Source organism: Rhinolophus sinicus, linkage group LG05, assembly GCF_036562045.2.
Source record: "Rhinolophus sinicus isolate RSC01 linkage group LG05, ASM3656204v1, whole genome shotgun sequence".
NCBI classification, from domain to species: Eukaryota; Metazoa; Chordata; class Mammalia; order Chiroptera; family Rhinolophidae; genus Rhinolophus; species Rhinolophus sinicus.
Window position 1 is genome coordinate 164,811,909 of NC_133755.1, and position 13,115 is coordinate 164,825,023.

General features: G+C 34.1%; 1 protein-coding gene and 1 pseudogene across 1 annotated transcript in view; both read left to right on the top strand.

The window, feature by feature from the left end:
• The window catches only part of PEX3 (peroxisomal biogenesis factor 3), a 32,273-nt gene that overhangs the window by 12,564 nt on the left and 6,594 nt on the right, over window positions 1-13,115 (top strand). The window contains exons 4-10 of the mRNA XM_019744459.2: window positions 4,593-4,636; window positions 5,850-5,974; window positions 6,259-6,325; window positions 6,432-6,486; window positions 7,043-7,211; window positions 8,827-8,897; window positions 11,012-11,134. Of these exons, the coding sequence (XP_019600018.1) occupies window positions 4,593-4,636; window positions 5,850-5,974; window positions 6,259-6,325; window positions 6,432-6,486; window positions 7,043-7,211; window positions 8,827-8,897; window positions 11,012-11,134 (654 nt within the window). The remainder of the gene's footprint in view (window positions 1-4,592; window positions 4,637-5,849; window positions 5,975-6,258; window positions 6,326-6,431; window positions 6,487-7,042; window positions 7,212-8,826; window positions 8,898-11,011; window positions 11,135-13,115) is intronic.
• Window positions 2,217-4,585, top strand: LOC141571771 (ATP synthase peripheral stalk subunit b, mitochondrial pseudogene; annotated as a pseudogene).

The window sequence follows — 13,115 nt, forward strand, 5'->3', positions numbered from 1 at the left end:
GATGTAAGATTCAGTTTATAAATTAGTTCATATAATTATATGAAGAAGAAACATGTAAGCAGATTACTCTCAAATAAAGGCTTAATTATCACCTGTATGAACATAAATAGGGGATAAAGAAATATGTACATAAGTAGGGGATAAAGAATAGAAATGCATTATAATTGCCATAAGTTTTAGTCTTATTGGGGAGATAAGACAAATGAAATAAGTGAATAGCACTTTTATAAAAGCAACATAAAAACAGACACAATAAACATATAGTGGCATTGTTCCTTCTCGGTGACTCTGTTTCCTGCAAGGCCCTATGTTCCCTGTTCTTTAGGAGATTCAAGATAAGATTTTGTCTCTTTCCCTTTAAGACATTGTCATCCAAGGGAGGAAGTAGATGAAATAAAGTATGATAATTCAAGACATTATGTTTAATCTAGGGTAAAAAGTAGAAGTAAAATGTGGGGAGAAAATATGGGAGGCTAGAGAACACAGGGATTAATTTTGATGGCTCATCCTGGACAGCTCTAAAGAAAAGGTGTCATTCCTGTTTTCTTACTCAATACACAGGAGAAGTTCTTAAGCTCCTGGGTGTTTAAGACGGGCAACAGTTCTCATTGACTGTTTCCTTTTTAAATATCTCATATTATTTTTTTCTTGCCTTTCTTTTGATTTGAATGTACTATTTGCAGTTTGTGGGGTGAGAATGTCCAGTTGAAAACCATTTGCTAAAGAGGGGTTTAAGCCCTGACGAAGTGTAATTAAATAAGGCCTCCAATCTTATGACTGCTTTTGTATTAATTTTTAGTCAGCTAAGCTCTCATATAAGCCTGTCAAGCAAGTTCATTTTCTATTTAAACTAATTATAACAATAGCTAATCAGAAATAAATAAAAGACTTGGTAGTCTTATTTTGTCAGTTTTGTGACAGCAAGTAAATGTCCATCACTGTTTTCAGTGCTTGGCATTCTTAGTGGAGATTGATAATGGCCATGAAGTTTCAGTGACAAAGAATCTTCAACAGCCTACCTCACAAGAGAGGTAGAACACTTGGAAAGGATTAGTGTAATTCTTACACAGATACTTATATTTCAGTGACATTAAAGAGTGTCGTGGTATTTAACTTGGAGTTAATTCCATTAGACAAATCATTTGAAATGAATCTTTAAATACAAAGTGTTTTCTCTGTTCTTCTACATAGATTTGGAATCGAAATCTTTTAAAAAGATAATAAGGTGAATTTTTTTAAATCATTTTTTAAAAATACATACCTGTGAAATGATTACCACCATCAAGGTAATTAACATATCCAGCACCTTATGTAGTTACATGTGTGTGTGTAATGAGAACACTTAAGATTTACTCTCTCAGCAAATTGTAAGTATACAATGCATTTTAATAACTGTACTCACCATTGCTGTGCCTTAGGTCTCCGGAACTTATTTTTCTTATAACTCTAAGTTTAAGTCTACTTTTAAGGTCTAATAATGGTGAATGGCAATATGAAGAAATGTCCTGTATGGCTATAACTCTTCCCTCTCCTACTAAAGTCACCTCAACTAGATAGTTTCAAGACTTATTTCCCCTTCCTTAGACTGTTGCTACTAAGTACTTCCTATATTGAAATTTTTGGAAGTGCTGTTTTCTTACCTTGTTTCATTTAGATTTCTGTAACAAGCACTTTAAATTTTTTATGAGGTAACATTCAAAAGAAAATGTGATTTACCTGTGTTAGAATACTTAACCCTTGAATTTTGGTTGATTCTCAATTTTATCAGAATAAATATGGCATTCCACCGTGAGGCTTAAACATTAGCTTCAGGTTGCAGCAGTACCTTGTAGGATTCACTCCATAGATCTTCTGAACCTGTGCCATCTAGGAAAGGGGTAATGGGAGCTCTAGTGTCTGTTCAGTGGCAAAGAAAGATAAGACGCTAGTAATGTCCCACAATTGTAATGGTAACTCAACTTCTTATTGAAATGTAAATTTATTTCTGAATATAGTAATAAAGAATATGTGTTTGTATATCTTTCTGGGTTTTTATTTCATTTTTCTAGTAATTTATTTTAATTGTGTTTTACAATAGTATTGGTCTGTGACAGATTGGAAATAAGAAAGAAAGAAAAAAAAAACAACTGTTCCTTCCACATAGGTGGTTTGAAAAGCACTGAACTCTATCCACATAGCGTATTCACACAGGGGAGTACTGTGCTGTGGTTTAAAAAAAAAGGAGAGACTTGCAAGCAACTATCTTGCTCCTGCCCCAGGCAGACTGTTGTCCTGGGTGGTACATTCTGCCACTGCCACAGCAGCCCCATCTCGAGAACACAGCCCTCCTCGGCCCACAGGTATTGGAGGCAACAAGGATCTTTCACCCTGGGCAGCCGAGTCTTGTCCCTGTACCGCCTCTTCCTGAATATGGAGGAAAAGTTCATCATGGGCTGATCCCTGTTCCTTAATCCTAAAACCGGTGTAACAGGACCCTATGTGCTCGGAACTGGGCTTCTCTTAAATTTTCTATCCAAAGAAATATATGTGATTACACCGGAGACCATCTCTGCCATATCAACAATACGGTTGATTGTCTACGCAGTTAAAAAAAAAATATATGGTGCCTGTATTGGGGAATTTGATGATAAACTCAATAAGCAAAAAATTGCCCAACTAGAAGAGGTAAAACAGGCTTCCTTCAAATACATCCAGAGTGCAGCTGATCTGGAGAAGTCACATCAGGCACTGGTTCAGAAACACCATTACAGTTTTGACGTCCAGAGGGATGACATGCTATAGCCTTGGAGGTTACTTACCGGAAATGGCTGCATAGAGCATACAAGGAGGTAAAGAATCGCCTAGACTATCATATCTCTGCAGAATATGATGCATTGGAAGGAGCAAGAGCACATGATAAGCACATGAGACAGAATGTATCTACACGGCAGGAAGTGCAGACCTAAAGCTGCTGCAAAGATGGCCCAGACACAGCCAGTTTTGTAAATGCATCCCAGTTAAGACAGCTACAAACAGTTGACTAAGTGGGAATTAGACTGTGTGACAGAATCTTTCTGTATTGTTGTCTACTACCTAAAAATGAAATGCCTGAGACTCATATGAGAGAATTAAAACAAACTATCTATTGACCAATGGTGGGGGAGGAGGTGATTATCTTTATATTCCTACAGAATGATCTCCAGGATATATTGTTATGTATTTTTTAAAAGGTAAAGTATAATGTGTATAGTATGCTACCATTTATCTAAGGGGCAGATATAAATATCAATACATATTTATTTATATGGAGCAAAACATGGCAAAGTATTTTTAAATAATAATCTATGAAGAAGGGAGGATAAAGGGGAATGGGAACAGATTTCTTTAAATATACTGTGTTATATAAATTTGCCTTTGGGACCATATAAATACATATTTATAAAACTATTTAATGTTTAAAAACCAATGTCTAAAAATGATAGTAAAATAAATTAGCCTAAAAATGTGTCTAGTTGGTGGTATAACCGCAAAGACAGAAACTGTGCCAGGGGCCTTTAAAACAGAAATTTGACTGTAAATTCTTAGTGGGATATATGCTCTTAGAGCTCACAGAGTTGAAAAACAAAAACATTAAAGTCTTTTAAATATTGCTTTTGCTATTCTGAGACTGTTGTGCATAGAGTGAGGGATAATGCAAATTAGTAATTGCATTGGTTTCACTGATTTCTGGTGTTGACAAAGAAATACGGGGGTATTATCAATGATGTGAAGTTAAAGCCCCATGGTTCTAATTTTGAATTAGAAGTTTCAGAATGAATTCTTAATGTATTTTATCTCTTTGAATATGTGTTTATATAAATAGATATGCCCGCGCGCGCGCGCGCGCGCACACACACACACACACACACACACACTTACTAGCTTAGTCTACTGAAAAGGCATAGAAATAATGACCTACCCAGTAGCAATGCATATCCCTAATCGAAGGCTGCAGTTTCAGACTACCGTTTCCTACTACAGGGAACTAGGACTCTCGGAAAAAATGGCTGATTTCAGGTCTGCTGCAAGAATTGAACAAGATAAACCCAGAACAACTTTTTGTGTCAATAAGCAAGGAAGGCTAATTGGGGTCATGTCAAAAGGATTCAGGAACCAACCTGAATAGTCCCCTCATTGATCAAAGATGGGTAATTTTAACATCAATAAGACTAATAACTACAGTGGGTTGAAACATATCAAATATACATTTAAATTCATGTGTTCGTAATGACACTTTAAACAAAAAATACTTCATTATTTACCTTAGAAGGGATTATAGGACCTACTTTATTATACGTAAAATGTAAATCAGGGAAAAAAAACATTTTTCCTTCTTTCCCTATATGATTTTACAAAAATTCCAAAGAGAAGAAAAGGACTGGAAGGGTATATATCAATGTACTAGTGAAAATGGTTGTTATCATTGGTTACTGAAATTGCAGTAGTTTTGTTCCTATATTTTGTGGGCTTTGTTTTCTGCAGTTACCCTGTGATAAACTATAATTAAATGTAGAGCTATAAAGTTCAAAGTTTTCTGTTAGATTACCTGATTATTTTCATATTTTTTTCTTTAGGCCTTCAAACAAGCTAGAAATATGGGAGGATCTGAAGATTATCAGTAAGCCTACATATTCTGTGTGACAGCACATCCTTAAAATATTTCTAAAGGGAAATTTATACTCTGTTATATGGATGACTCTTCTTTATCTCATAGTTGTTGTCAGGATTAAATCTCACAAAGCAAGTAGATCAATGTCTGGTCGTAGAAAGTACTGGGTAAATGTTAGCAGCAGTGGTGCTGTTGTTATTGTTACTGTTATGATAATATATAAACCTGTCCTAGATCACTGTATGCCTCTACTAGGTACTGATATTACACTTTAAAGGAAGTTTTTACTCCAATCCAGATAGTTACTTTGATATTATATACAAATTTTCATTAGTGATAAAAATTTGAAACAAAGAAATGCCCTGGGTAATACACACACACACACACGTCTTAGAACTTAATGCTATCTATTATTCCTACATTTTCCCATCCACTTGACTAATCTTTATCAACTGAGTCATGCTTAAGCTTTGCCTATTTGAAAATAAATTAAACCTGTGTAGTACCCTGTATTTCCTTTCAGTTATTAAACGTTCTCACACCCCTGATATGATACCAAAGATTTCTACATTCCCTTCTCACTCCCACTCACTCTTTGACACACTACAGCCTGCCTTCCAGTCCCGAGTCTCCACCCAAGCAACTCTTGCAATCGTCAGTAGTAACTTGTGTGTTGCTAAATCCAGTGGACATTTTCCTCCTGCTAGGCCTCCCGGCAACAGTCAACGCCTTGGCTCTGTCCTCTGTTTTGAACACTCTGTCCTAGGCTGCTATGAAGCCTCGTCTCCAGATGTTCCCCCAGTTTCCATACCTTCCTCCAGCCCTTTAATGGGCTCACCCTCCTTTGCCTGCCGTTGGAGGCTGGAGTTCTTCCATGCTCAGCCCTCTTCTCTTACTCTGAACTAGCTCCCCGGACAAATCAGTTCTGAGGCTGCAACTCTTAGCTTCCCAGTCCTCTTGTTTCCCTTTTAAAGCTAATAATATATAACCCTTAACTCAATATGTGTTATTGTTGCAATTAAGATCATACCTAATTTACATTAAAAAGTTATAAGGAGATAGACTTTGAAATATTTTGAATTGATATATTCTTGTACAAAACAGTTACAAATGAATTTTTTAAATCATCTTATGAAAAAATAACCATAGGGATGATTTCTGATTTTATACATTTATTTGTGTTTTAATAATAGTACCAAATGGTTTTCTTTTCTCTGTGAAGGTTTCACAAGAAGTATCGTAGCTGTATATAGTACCTGTATGCTGGTTGTTCTTTTGCGAGTCCAGTTAAACATTATTGGTGGATACATTTACCTGGATAATGCAGCAGTTGGCAAAAATGGCACTGTAAGTTTAATAGATTTAAAAAGATATTGCCCTTTGTTTCAAGAGGTTCAAAATTTAACCGAATATTATTTTTCCGATAATTTCTATAAAATATCTTCATATTTTATGTGATTGTAAACTTTTAGCATTATTGCTTTTCGTATTTTGAAACTAGACTTTTTGTTACATTAAAGAGTATTATTTTGCCTATTATTCCAGGTCCTGAAAATTGCTCAAGTTATACTGAAAGTATTATTTATTTACTAATAATACTGGATAATTTAACCTTATTTCTGTTGATACAGACAGCTCTTGCTCCGCCAGATGTCCAACAGCAATATTTGTCAAGCATTCAGCATCTCCTCGGAGATGGTGAGATTCTTATTTGTGACCTTTAAACTAATTGTAATTCATTCCTGGTATTACTGAGGAATTTAAAAGATAAACAAGGCTTTTATGTTTGTTTTTCCTTTAATAGGTCTGACAGAATTGATCACTGTCATTAAACAAGCTGTGCAGAAGATTTTAGGAAGGTAAGGCATTTTGTTTGGCTTTTCTGACTTCCTTATTCTGATGAATAAAAGAAAAATCAGAATTGTTCTAGCGAAGTTAATGAAACTTGACAAATGGTGGTTCGTGAAATTCTTTGTAACCTAAGACAGACACAGCCCTTGGATATTGAATTATGGAATCCATTTTCTTCACCATTATCAACCTTTTGATACTAAGGGAGGTTTTAATGTTTCATTGTTTATTGATTGACTTCCAAACAAATCAGAAATATTTGGGTCATGAGATAAAAGTTCTACTTTAAAATCTACCTCTGAAGAGTTTATCTCCCGTTTATACTAATAATGTCTCTAATCACAGTGGGAGTTTACTTGTGAAATCTGCAGCAAGATTTTTCTTGGCTCTGTAATAGTGCCCCTTAACTGATGGCTGATTTCTTAATCTACTCTGATGATTTCACCATCAGCAGTTTCAGGTTTGACTGGATGAAACAGGATCCCAGTTAGTCACCAGTTAGGAAGAGTATATATTGTGTTGTATAGTTTCAGTTAATCCCAATTTCGTTTTCTCTGTTTCTAGTGTTTCTCTTAAACATTCTCTGTCCCTTTTGGACTTGGAGCAAAAACTAAAAGAAATCAGAAATCTCGTTGAGCAGCATAAATCTTCCTCTTGGATTAATAAAGATGGATCCAAATCTTTATTATGCCATTACATGATGCCAGACGAAGAAACTCCATTAGCAGTGCAGGTGCTTAATTTATAACCATCTAACCAAACCACTTACTCTATATTTTTAATTTTTTTTTTTTACTATCCCTTAAAATTTAGATTTCTGAGGTAAGTGATTTAAAGACATAATTTCAATAATTTAAGTAAAATCTCATTAATTTAGAAAACAAATTTCAAACATGAATTCTAGTTAGAAACATTTATAATTTTAGATAGTCAGCAGATTTTTATTGGGTATTAGTTATGTGCCAGATACTATGCTATATGATCAGAATATAAAATGAATAGGACAATTGGTTACTGAAATTACCGTTACATTACATTATGATTGTAATTGCATTACACATGGGAAACTCCGGAGACCAATTCATGTGGCTAGAGTGCATTTCTATGAGATCAAGTGGCAAAAAATAGAGCTGACAGTTGGGGGAAGATTGTGAATTGCTTTGTACGCCAGGTCAGTAGTCTGAACTTCAATTTATAGACAAAGAAAGGTAAATTTTAATCAGGCCAGTAACTGATTGCAGAATCAAATGGACTGAAGGAAGTTGTAGTCATCCAGTTGAGAAACAAATGCCTAATCTAACAGTTATCCACCATAGTGTTGTTAGACACTGGTGTGTTCCAGGCAGTAGTGATTTAAGTTATTCATTGATTAAGAATAAAAAGATGCCAAAGAGTGTAGGTTATATACCTCATTTTAAAATAATTACTGTTTTTTTCATATGTGAGTGGGTTGTACCGATTCTTTGCAGTTGAGAAAAGACTCTCTTTCACTTGACAACTAAAGAAGTCTTAAACCAGAAAGGCCTCCATTTCCTACTTCAGCATTACAATAAAGTCTGCCATGTTTTTCACTGCTTGCAGGTTTTGCCCTCCCTTAAAGACCCCAAAGATAGACTGATTTGGATGCTGAGAGAGCCTACATTCATGAGTAGGCCAAAAAAAAGTTGCAACCCATTTCAGGCATGCTTGCAGGATGGAGGCTAAAATGAACAAGCAGAACAGATGGGACAGAATTAATGAAAGAAACAAGCGAAAAGTTACGAACAAATAGAATCTCAAGGAGATGCAATAAGAGTATTAAAAAAGTTTTCTGAAGTAACAAAACAATTTCCAAATTTTAAAATTTGACAGTGGAACTAAAAAATAAAATGGTTCAAAAGAACAGGTGAAGAGAGGAATGATGGACCAAATTTTACTGAATTGAATTAAAACCTGAAACTTGACATTGAAAGGACACACACAGAGCCCCAGACTAGAGTAGATTGATGAAAAAGACATGTAAATGTCCTTATAAAATGTCTTAACCAATAAAAGGAAAAAAAATATTCCAGGCCTCTGCAACCTCAAAGCCTATTTTTTCCTTTGTAAACATATTCTAGAAATGTGTCCAAGAGAGGCCAGATAAACAAAGATCTTACAAAGTTTAATTTTACTTTGACTCGTATATGTAATACTACTCACCTGTACATATGAACCTTTACAGTTTTTTCAGTTTAACATTTTTTTTAATTGTTGATAGAACATAAACTTTTAGACTTCTTGAACTCTTGAGTTTATTAATATGACTAGTTTCATTGTAACCCTGTGCTAATATTTGAAATCTGAAGTGTGGCATTTTAATTTCACAGGCCTGTGGGCTTTCTCCTAGAGATGTTACCACTATTAAACTACTCAATGAAACTAGAGACATGTTGGAAAGGTATGTGAACTGCGTGTAACAGAAAACGTATTTCTATTTTGATTGTATGATGACCATTTTTATTTAAACAATATATTCAACATAATATTTTGTTAAAATTAAATTTAGAATCTATTCTCCTGCCTTTAGGTAAGATTTCCTACCTAAATTAGTGCTTCTCTTATTACGGTGGGGAGGGAAGCAGAGATTTTTTTCAAGATAACCCGTGTCTTGCCCACCTACTTCCCTAGCCTAGAGATTCTGATATTCTAGTTGAGGAACTGGAAGATAGTTAGCATTTATATTTTGAAAAGAGCTTTCAAGGATGATTCTGGTGTACCCAGTATATATTAATAAATAGTAAATATTTAGGAACCACCTATGTAAAAAAAAACAAAAAAACTGAAATGGTAACCGCAGCAGTTCTAACCACCAACTCGAAGTCACTCAGTACTGACTTGGGGAGTTGGGAAGAGATGCTCTTGTAAGCCAGAGCTACCTAGCTTCAGCTAATCTTCATGTAAACACACACACACACACACAGAGTCACACACACTTCTCTCTCTCTCTCTCTCTCTCTCTCTCTCTTCCATCCCCTTCTCCCCTCCCCTCCCAATATTGAGAACTATTCCCCCTAACCCTTTCAGGATAGACTGTAATCTAAAATCTCAAGTGATAAAAATTTCCCATCTTTTCTAAACTGAGTATTACTGTTTTAAATCACCCAGAAGACAGCCAGGCCCCAGACTATACATTAGAAGACCGGAAGACCTAGATTCAAGGCTGACTCTTCTACTAGCTGTTCACCCTGGTTGCACTACTTAAACTCTTGGAGGTAGTTTTATCATTGTAAAATCTGAGTAGTAATACCAGTCCTTCCCACTTTGTCTTGAGTGATTAAAATATCAAAACTTCTTTTAAAGATAATTTAAGACCATTTCTCTAGTTCTGTTTTCTGAGGAAATTCTATCTTCTGCTTATATTTTTTCAGAATCTTGAAGAAAATCAGCAAATTTTTAGGTTATCTCAGCTACTGAATCTACTCTCTGAGTTCATCACATTCTAGTCCTTTGACACTCTGCAGTAGCGATCTCCCCTTTTCTCTTATTCAGGTTTCCACCAAATCACTCTATGAAGCTCTAGAAAAGGTCATCAGTGATCATTTGCCAAATCCAGTCAACCCATAATATTCATCTTACCTGACCTTTCTCTCATAATTGACAACTGTTGATCAAGCCGTTCTTGAAATTCTTTTCCTTTATGGCTTCCATGGCAGTATAATCTCTTAATTTTTCTCTAAATTATCAGATTATTTCTTCTTAGGTTCCTCTATGCCTGTCTTTCCTTTAAATATTAGTGTTTCCCAGGTATTTGTTAATTCATCCTCACGTGCCTCAAGCAATTTTATGTACTATTGCTTTCACTACTGTCTGTATGCTAAAAATTCCCAAATGTTATAGCCTTAGCCCTCCACTCCCATGAGTTGACCTAGATTGAGATTTCTGCATGTCAAAGATAGAACTAATCTGTTCAACTAGGCATTTTCCAACTGTCATATCACCTATATTTTATTCTTTATATAAAAGAGTTTTTTGTGAAGTACTAATATGGTATAAAGAAAAGAGCTTGAACTTTAAGGTCAAAAAGGCCTGGGTTCAAATTCTAGCTCCCCTATTTACTAATTGCATCCCATCTGACAAATTTCTTCATCCCTCAAGTATCCAGTTCCTCATCTGTACAGTTTAACAACATTTTCTAAATCACTGGTATTTCATGATGGAGTGTGTAAAGTAAACCAATAATCTATGACTATAAGAGGATTTCTCTTCAAGAGTTTCCTTAAGAGAAATAATATTATTGATTGCTTTAAAAATACATTGTACAAAGTGCTGACTAATGTAAGAAAATCTAGAGAAGTGAATGAATATTCTCATTGTGTTGCGTTAAATAATAAGCTCACTTTTATGGTAATTTTAAAGATTGACTCCTTGATACATTGTTATAGTGTTATAGGCTGTAAAACTAGATTGTGCCTAGAAATGTTGGTGGCTGTCAAACGTAGCCACAGTTATAGAATTTATTTCCTTTTCCATTGAGAATCTTAAAAAGTAACTTATTCTTCTTATTTTGTGTAGTCCAGATTTTAGTACAGTTTTGAATACCTGTTTAAACCGAGGTTTTAGTAGACTGCTAGACAATATGGCTGAGTTCTTTCGACCTACTGAACAGGACCTGCAACATGGTAACTCCATGAATAGGTAAGATTACATGTAAAAATGTTAATCAGTCTAATAAAATAGTGCTTTGGATACGTTTATGTTTTGTTTCAGGTAACAAAAAAAATTTAGAGGATGAATTTGAATGTTCATTTTTCAGCAAATTGAACTGTTAAACCAATGACTCCTTCATTAGAACTCCCTCTGGATTCAATATTAAAACTTTAATTTCTTCGCCCAATTTTTCCACTACATAGAAGTACTTAAGTTATTAAACTACCTTTATAGGCCAAATTCCAATTACTGGATTTTCTTTAATTCTTTAGAATACAAAACTGAAAATGTTTTAAGTTTAATGTATTCTCTAATTTATTCCAGTACTGCAAACCATAATTGACCTACATAACCCAGTACTTTGGTCATTATAATAACCAGGCATTCCTGTTATAGATTTCCATTTGATGAGTTATCTGTTAGTTCTACAGCTACATAAATGTGTTAATTTTCAGCCCTTATTGTTAGTACCTTTAATCATAACTGTTACTAAGTCATGGATTCATGCTGCCAAAGGTATTTTATGGTTTTATTATATCCTTATCATCTCAACATGAGCACCTTGGATCTCTTATTAGACTTTACTCTCTGAGAACCTCTGTTTTTTATATTAAACTCAGAAAATAATAGGTACTAAATCAATGTTAACTGACTATAAACTCTTCCATTAAAAATAGAGGAAACAGTAACTGATATGCAGTATGTATGTGCAATATCCGTTTAATTCTTAGATATGTAGGGCAAGAGATTATTATTTGCCCAATTCTCAGGGACTCTTCTTTATTGTACAAAAAGAATAATTTGCAATTAACATTGAGGCTATGGAATGCTTGCAGCCATAAAATTTATTTTCTGAAGCAATTTAAATATCATCCTAAGATTTTTTTTAGCAATTCTTTATATTATACAAAAAATAAATTTGAGCCCCTATATACTTCCTAAATCAAGGTGTTCCAATTAATAAAATTTCACTATAATCTCTACCTAGCAAAGTATTAGTTATTTCCTGAGTGGTAATAAAGAATTGTAACAGTTGTTTTAACATGAACAAGTACTTGCTCTTATACACTGAAGAATTGTAAAATTTTGCTACAACCACATCAGCCATTGATAGTCTTCCTTTTCTGAACTCTTGTACTACTCATCTGTACTTTTCATATACAACAGACAGGTTTCACCTTAAACTGGAGTCTTATTCCTTAGTTACATTTTAAGACTCCTCTCAAAGTCATCTTTGCCCTTTCATATTTCATCATGCACACTAGGCACTCAGTAGATATTTCCTATCTAAGCCTTTTTCTTACATGTCAATAACCAACTTTACATTCAATAGTAGAAATATTCCAATGATGCCTACTCTCGTTCCTATAGTTTAACATATCATGGAAGTTCTAGCCATCACAATAAGTCAAGAAAAAAGATTTTTACTATTAGAAAAGAGAGAAAATATCATTACTTATTTGTATTACAATTAATAATCCAGAACCCTCAAGAGAGTCAATTGAAAAGTGATGCAAACTAATAATAGCTCAAATTATATTTATGTGTATATTTATATACTATATGTAACATGCACATAATGTATATATACTACTATATGTATAATAAATGTTTAAGAATCAAGAAATTTTCTATTACCAGTAATAACCCATATAAAATATAATGGATAAAGATGGAAACTAAAAGGAAAACTGTATAGACTTAAAGTATGAATATAAATGTATGAATCCTAAATAAAATATAAGCAACTGAAATCCAGAAATATATAGCAACAATTATAGCAACCAATACTTCCTTTGCCATGTGCAAGTATAATGATAGGTATTTTTCAGAACATTATCTCATTGAATTTTTAAAATAGTATTAAGAGGTAGGTACTATTATTTTCCTCTTCTTACATGTGAGGAAACTAAGAGAAAATTAAATAACTTGAGGTCAAACAGCTAGCAAGTAGTAAAGCCATATGTTC